Source organism: Nicotiana attenuata, chromosome 2 (genome assembly GCF_001879085.1).
Source record: "Nicotiana attenuata strain UT chromosome 2, NIATTr2, whole genome shotgun sequence".
In the NCBI taxonomy this organism is placed as follows: domain Eukaryota; kingdom Viridiplantae; phylum Streptophyta; class Magnoliopsida; order Solanales; family Solanaceae; genus Nicotiana; species Nicotiana attenuata.
The window spans coordinates 54605476-54613919 of NC_031990.1; the positions used below are offsets into that span (position 1 = coordinate 54605476).

General features: G+C 37.1%; 1 protein-coding gene across 1 annotated transcript; it reads right to left on the bottom strand.

Moving 5' to 3' along the window:
- Positions 1201-7236, bottom strand: LOC109210324 (26S proteasome non-ATPase regulatory subunit 4 homolog). The gene is made up of 11 exons (XM_019373726.1): positions 7064-7236; positions 6853-6966; positions 6612-6717; positions 4646-4760; positions 4355-4564; positions 3935-4235; positions 3316-3439; positions 2571-2674; positions 2385-2453; positions 1547-1621; positions 1201-1436 (listed from the first exon to the last, which is right to left on the bottom strand). The coding sequence occupies exons 1-10, from the start codon at positions 7073-7075 to the stop codon at positions 1574-1576; spliced, it is 1203 nt and encodes a 400-aa protein (XP_019229271.1). The 5' UTR covers positions 7076-7236; the 3' UTR covers positions 1201-1436; positions 1547-1573.

The following is an 8444-nucleotide window of genomic DNA, read 5'->3' on the forward strand; positions in this document are numbered from 1 at the left end:
TTTCAACTGAGTATATACAAGGACGTCCTCATATTCTAGACATGAATGATCACCAAATTATGTGTACCTACAAAAATTTAACACCTCTGGTAGCAAGAACCAAATTAAACTTCTCCAATCATCTTCTCACTGCCCTAAAAGTACCTCCAGTAAGTAAACTCTATATATTGGTATAAGAAATCGAAATAGGAATAAAGACATTAGGTACGTAATGTTCATGGAAGAACGGCGTTTTCATAATCCTCAAGACTCAAATTTGATCAGTATCTAGGTTTACGTATCATTATGAATCAATTATTAAATACAGTTATGCTAATAGGGAAAAATACACAAGTCTGATCAAGTGACTAGCAGCATCAGTTGTATGTCCCACGCATCGTTACACTAATTCACACTTGTAATGGATGCGGGAAATCTTTAGTGTCTAAACAAATCATATCTGTTCTTTATACTGTTACTTGCGTCCAAGATTTTTCAAATGAGCATTTTCATTCTTTAGTGTCTAGTGATTTTTCAGACTGATGGAAAGAAAACGAGCATTTTGATTCTTTTCACATGATGGTCTGGTATTAAATGGATGTCATTATCAGTATAAATTGTTCGACGAAGCTCATTGCAGCAACAGAGCGAATTCTGATTTCTCTTGACGTGATTACTAAAAATTGCTATGCTTCTAGTGATAATTAACTTATTAGCGGCATCTGTTATGTTTTCCATCAAAAAGCAACAAGAGCGCGCATAAAAGGTTTGTGACAACCCCAGATCTGCACTAGAAAAGTCTATCATGGAGGCGCAATTCTGCTCTAAATTCTCTAATGTTGAGTATCTCTTTTTTTTCTAACCTTACATTTTTCTTTTTTTGATTTGGTCCGAGTATCTAAGAGCCCCGACTAATCCCGGGGGTGCACAGGCCCTCGGCAAGGAGTTTCTCCCGCAAGTGCACCACGGTTAATTCAGGTTTTACCCAGTCCGATGGCCCTCAGAAATTGTTTGCACCCAGCGGGTTTCGAACTTGAGACCTTGAAAGGGAGCAAACCCCAAGGCTCAAGTCTATTGCCACCAGGTATTCTCTATTCTCTAACCTTACATTTTAATTTAACTTTTCTTGTTTATCTTCATTCTTCTCCTAAAGAAGAAAAAGAACCATGTAGTTGAACGTTGGACATGATAGGCAGATCTGTTCTTCCTTTGAACACATGATAGGCAGATCTGTTCTTTCTTTCTTTGAGAAATAAATACAAATCATCTGGAAGCCACAAATCAAGCTAGCTGAAGAGTTTCATAATCTTATAACAGTATATTTTAAAGAAAGAACTATTCAATGAATCCCTCAACTATAACAAGATACAGTCCCCTTTTCCACAGACATAATAAGCCCCATTCCAATAAGCAATTTCAGCAGCACCCCTACCTCATTACCATCTGAACTTCTTTGCCTGCAAAGATTAACAGTTTCATTCATATCAGCAGAATAGTAGAACGTGGAAAAAATGCAGAGCGTCTCCGAAAGGCTTTCTTCACGAAGAAGAGCACTAAAATATTATACCTCAGCTCAACATACTTGTACGCATTATTACTTCTTCTCTTCTTTTTGTTCCTTGTCCGTGTCCTCGTCCTTCTTCTGTAAGGACAAATTATATCATCGTTAAATTACAATTAAAAATGAACAGAAAACATGCTATGTTGGTAAAAAATGAGCAGTATCCCTGGCTTCTTCCATTCCATTAGAAAGATTATCTGACCATTCACGAAAAGCAGAAAGGCATTTGGATCAAGGAACATGAAACGAAGGGAAAGGAAAGAAAGCAGAAGCATCAAGAATAGCATCATTCGACATACAGAAGGATTCTCCTCTTTTCGACACGTTTATCCCTGATCCCTCGCTTCTTCCGTCCACTTGAAAAGATTAAATAAACCCCAAGAATCTGTTAGGATACCGTCTTCTCAAATGTAAAAGCTGAGTAGTCCGTGCAGTCGGCTTTGCGCCTCATCACCTGAAGCGCACACTTCTCCGAAGTGCATGGCTTCATTCATTAAATGATAAACTCCTCTTCACATTTATCAAGCAATGGCTTTTAATAACACAACTTTAGCACCTTAGCGTTTACACTGAAGCACTACCTAAGCAAAATGTGAAGCACGAAGCCTATGTTGCACCTGGTTCCAGGGATCAAGTGCGCCTCGAGCGAGCCTCTGACAACACTTCAATTGTGCAACATTGAAGAAATTGTATGCACACGGTCGAGGGTTTTATGAACAGAATGACCATCAAATGTGCAAATATAGATGCATAAACAAGAAAAGAAAATTATACATGACACTACCCGAACTTAACCAACAAGCACTTTGATATAATCAAGTAATCAATAACCTAATGAACTCACCTCAGACTGGCCTTGCATGGAAGCAAGCAAATCTTTAACTGAGGGATCATTTGGATCAACGCCTGGAAGCTGTCAAACAAATGCAAAATTAAGTGAAAGTCACAGAAGAATATGAGGCGTGATCTTTCAGAAAAGCACATACTTTCCCCTGTGATACTCATAGAGTTTTGCGGACAGAAGACTTACTGAGGCAAGGATTGATGACACAAAAGATTGATCTGCCAACAGCTTACTCATATCTGTCTGACTTGACTGATCATTTGTGCTGTCCTGCACAGACAATTGAAGAGCTGCAAGCACCAGAAGAGTTAAGACAAATCAGGAGTGTCCAATTAAGAGTGAACCTTCATAAAATAACTACAAAGTATTATATGCAAGTATCAACATTTTCAAATAATTGAGGAATTTGATATTGCAAGCCGATGCCATATACAGCCTAAGTAACAGAGTCTAGTACAACCCCCTTTAACATTCAAAGGACCATTTTAGGACAAGAAAAGGAAAATAAAACATGCTTAAGAGGCATTTCTTCAGAAAATGTTATCTTCATAGACACTATACAATCCTATTCATTCATATAGGGACAGCAAATGGAGATTAGATGGGTGGTTTTTTTTCTTTTGGGCCGGAGGGGGAAGGGGGCTCCTCTCTTTCTTCAAACTCATTTTTTTCAAAATAATATTGTTTTCAAGGAGATTCTTAGAAATACATACACAATTGCAGGATTAGTTAAGCACATTCTACTAACCATATAGTCTATAAATCGAACAAATACTAGAAATGACGAGATGCAAGAAAACAAGGAATAAGTATTGTGACATGAACTAATCGCGATTAGGTATATTTGCTGACGGTTACAACTATATATCTATGAGATTGTGATGGGATACCAGCAAAGCAACCATTTAAGCCTGCATAGATCCTAACGTACCAAGTGCCAAGTCTTGATCTTCGGAAGCCGCTTCCGACATGTCAGTGTCTCGTGTAGCAACATTAGAGGAAGCATCATCCATCGACATTGCAAGGGCTTGCTGTAACAAGGCATTCTCATCTTCCTGCAAGAGATCCAATTATAATTCATGTTTTAGTTTCATCTTGGCTTCCAAAAGGCCAAGCATTACAAAGCCTTCAAGCTAACACTCACTTTTATTAAAGAAATTTCAACACAAGTTACAGGAAACAATATCCTCTGGCATAAACGTGAATGAGGTAAAATACAATACCGGAACAAAAATTACCAAGGTATTTAAGAAGGCTCAAGAAAACTTATCAGAACAAAGCTCAAGAAAATAGAGGATAACATGCAATTCCAAACTGATGTGGATCCACGGTTTGGTTAACCAATACAATCTTGCACATCCCACCTTCCCCCCTTGTTCCCTCAAAAAAGCAGGAAAATGCCAATAAACCCAACCCATCTCAAACTTAATTGATAGGAATAAACAAATTTAACTGCGTTCGAAAGAGCAACATCTTATTCTTCTTTTCAAGCTTTTACTCAAAAGAGGCAACAGACATGAAGATGACAAGATGACAGATAAGATACAAACCATCAGATCAGTTGCCTTGTTTTCGGGTTCAGGAGTTCCAGTATTGACATTTTCAGCCATAGTAACATCCTGGGAAGTTTCTCCTTTCTCTTGTGTAGCAGTTTCGTCTGCAGCCTTCTTTGCAGCTGCTTCTTGCCTCGCCCTTTCCTCCTCCATTGAAACTCGGAGTGCTAGAGCAAGTTCAGGATCCAAATTAGGATCTACACCAAAGTCAAACCCAGACACTCCACCAGCGGCAGCCGCTGCAGCTGCGGCTGCAAATCCACTTCCACCCTCACCATCACCAGTGAAAATAGGAGTACTGCCAATGCCAGATGAGGGATACAGTTTATTAAAGAATTGCTATTCACAAGTACATGTTATGATTTTCTTTTTGAGAATAAATTTTTTTTTGAGAATGATGGTCATATTATGGGTTACCTTATAAGCACATCAGAGAGAGCATTAGGACCAGCAGGAACATGAATGATGTGACTGCTCTCATTGTTATTAACCGCAGCAACTAGCGCCTCTAGCTTCTCAGCTTTCCCATCATCATCTTCACCAAAATTAACGACATCAAGAGCTACACTATTCTTCTTTAACTTTCTCCCAATCATCTCCAAGACCTTCTTGTCATATTTCACAGGGCTGAAAACACGTGAAATGTTAATAGAATGATCAAAAGTTGCAGCAGCAAAGATAATACAGAGAAAAGCACAGGGACATTACCTGCCAGCAAAAACAATGATCCTTTGTTGTTGCTTTTTGTTTTGCCGATGCTTCAAAGCTAACTGGGCTACCTGGATACCAGCAGCCAAATTCATCTCACCACCTATCTCTAATCCTGAATGAGGGGAAACAAGGCCAGGTCAGCAACTAAAAAAGCTTATTAGAAGACAAAAAGTTTGTCAAACACCCTAAGACTTGAAAGATACTTCTATCATGCATTAGTATAGAACTCAAGCACAAAATGGGTTTTGGAACTATCTGAGTAACCTTCTCCTCAAGTTGAATAAGTTAAGCTAATAGGTAAATCAAATTAATAATACATTAATGTAAATTATATTATGTGTCTTTTTGTGCAAAAATTTTGGAGAATATTTTCCAACAGACCATCACGCTCACGGCCGACCGAGCGCCCTACTTAAATCTCCTAATTTGATACTCTATTACGCTTTACAGATAAATGACATATCATCTCCCTCTTCCAGCCCATCCACCATATATCTTGTTCTTTCATTTTACTTGGCACTTCAAAGCTTCCTCTTTTCAGTACAGTAAATGCAGGACAGAGGATACTGGCAGAGAAGGCGTAGGAGCATCATTAGTTGCAGTTCAAAGCGCCCTCCAAGACTCAGTCATCTTTTTTCCTCAGATCGTCTTTAATTTCTTCGAAATAGGAAGAAGCTTCAATATTACACCTAAAAATCCAATATTTAAGTAGACGTACACAAGTAACTTATTTATTTTAGTTAGTTATCATCCTTATTTACAATATTTCCTTTTTGAAAAGGCATAGAACAAGTGATTGGCACCAGGGGAGGGCATTCGGGCAGTTCGGATTAAATATAAAATTTTGGTTTGGATTTTCGGTTTTCGGATTGAAGAAATGACAATCCAAATCCAATCCAAATAAGCTCGGGTTGGATCAGATTTTTTAAGTTCGGTTTCGGATTAATGGGGTTGGATATTTTGGATTTTCGGTTTTGAGCTTATAAGTTGGCATGTTTCTTCTTTTTACAAAAAAGAATATCCAAATGAAGTACTCATATTAAATTGCCTAAAAAGTTACTCATTCTCACTGCAATCATCCAAATAAAGCATTCAAGTAATGAAATTACTATCAAGAAAATGCAACAGAGACATTAATACGGCCGATAAGAAATAGTAATAGTAAAACCATGTCCAAATAGAAAGTATTCTGACAGTAACTTGGTAATTAATATTGCATATATGAAATAATATCTAATGGATAGGATATTTAACTTATTATTATTGAAATATAGATAATGGACTAAATATAAAGTATAAACTTTTCGGATTTTCGGATATCCAAAAATGCAAAGTACCAAATCCAACATCCAATCCGAAATCCAAAAAATATAAAAATTAAATCCAAAATCCAATCCGTAATCCAAAAATCCAAACCAAAAATCTAAAAAATTTGGATTTCGGGTTTGCCCAAACTATGCCCATCCCTAATTGGCACAATAAGAAGTTGAGCACTAACAAATCCACAGCAACAACCCCTTAGTCTTTGGAAAGAAGTTAAACAAGCAATAACAGCTATGCTAGCACCTCAAATGATATATTATCATAATCCTAACACATGCTCTCTTCAAATATGATGTGTTACACCCAAAACAGAGTTTGTGAAAAAAATAAACAATAGCAGCAATCTCAGTTCTTTAAGAGAAAGCCATTTTAAAAGATCTCCCTCCATCTCAGCTCTCTTCAATTCAAAAGATCTCCCTCCATCTCAGCTCTCTTCAACTTACCGCATTCCAGTTCTTTTCCTTTTTGATAAATAAGAATCCCCTGTGCTCACAGGTTTTAGTAACATCAATACCTAGAGCCCCAATATCTTCCAAAAACAGGGTCTAAAAAAACTTACAAAACTAGAAAAGTGATAACAATGGCCCTTAATGCAGGAAATTATCAAGAATATCAACACAATATAGGAATAGGGACTTACCGTGCATGCAAGCTAAGATTTTTCCAAGATCGCTGGTGGGAGTGACTAACACTCGAACTCCTTTACCGGCCATAGTCAAAATTCCAACTGTATTCTCAGGATTAGACTGAAAGAGTTCCCACATCAAAAAAGAGAACAGTAAAATACAACCCAATTGCTTTTCACTAAAAGGTAAATAGATCATCTCAATATATAACAAAAACCCTAGAAAGAGTATAACTTGAAGAAAAAAATAGAACACCTGGGTTTTGGCACCACAGATGAGATTAACTGCATCAGCTAGAGCTTGAAATCTATTGGGCGAGTAATCACCGTTTCGCATCCACTCCGAATTGTCGATGCAGATCATTGTCGCCTGATAGAAAAACGTTAACAGAATAAACCCTAATTTTAATTTGCTACAACATTATAAAGATAGAACTGAAATTGAAATACAAGAGCAAGATACTGACCTCGAGCACCATGATTAACGATTGAAGAAAGAGCCAACAATCAGAAGATTAAACTGAGAAATCGGTGTTTGTTCGCTGAAACTTGAAAGGAATTGGGTTTACTTGCTGAGGGAGTTGTTCTCGTAGCGTCCCACGTGGGTCGGGTTGATTTCCTTAAGAAACTGTTTTCTAAAGGCCCAATAGAAAGACCGGCCCTCTTTTATACCGTTTTCCAACTTGCAACTAGAGATAGGAACTAGGAAGTAGGAATATTTGAGTTAATTTTTGCTTATCAAAACAAAATCGGCTAAGTTGATTTATTAATCAAATCAAACTAATTGTTATAAATAGAGTTCTATTTATGCTGAATGTTTATATTTAATTATTTAGAGAGATTCTAAGGTTTATTACTTGGTGACTAAGTCACCATCTCCCTATAAATAGAGGGTTCTATACCCTCTATTCCATTGTAAATAATCCCAATTCAATAAGAATTTCCTCTCTCTTTTCTCTGCAATATTGCTCTTGTTCTTTTATTATTTTATAACACGTTATCAGCACGAGACTCTACCGTCTCAAGAAGCTCTTTGAGAAGATTAAGCAGATATGGATATCTCGCAAAGCAAACTTGGATCAAAGTTCAATTTGTTTAATTGATTCATGTACGACACATACAATATTCAAAGAGAAGAAATATTTCTCTCATTTAAGTATGTGTAAGGCAGATGTTACGACAATTTTTGGTAGTAGTAAATTAATTAAAGGCTCTGGAAGAGCTACTATAGCTCTGCCTAAGGGAACAATGCTTATCATAGAGAATGCAATGTTCTCCTCTAAGTCAAAAAGGAACTTGTTGAGTTTTAAAGATATCCGTCGAAATGGATATCATATTGAGACAATAGATGAGAATAATCTTGAATATCTCATCATTACCAAGAATGTCTCTGGCCAAAAGAGGGTTATTGAGAAGTTCCCATCTTTATCTTGTGGCCTGTATTGGACAAGAATTAGTGCAATTGAGGCACATTCTATTGTAAACCAAAAGGTTACTGATTCCAATACTTTTGTACTTTGGCATGATCGATTGGGACACCCTGGATCAATTATGATGAGGCGAATTATAGAAAACTCAATTGGGCACCTATTAAAGAATTTTAAGATTCTTTTAAATAATGAATTTTCTTGCACTTCTTGTTATCAAGGCAAGTTAATTATTAGACCATCACCAACAAAGGTTGGAATTGAGTTCCCTGCGTTTTTGGAACGTATACAAGGGGACATCTGTGGACCTATTCACCCACCTAGTGGGTCGTTTAGATATTTCATGGTCTTAATAGATGCATCTTCTAGATGGTCTCATGTGTGCCTATTGTCATCACGCAACCTCGCGTTTGCAAAATTA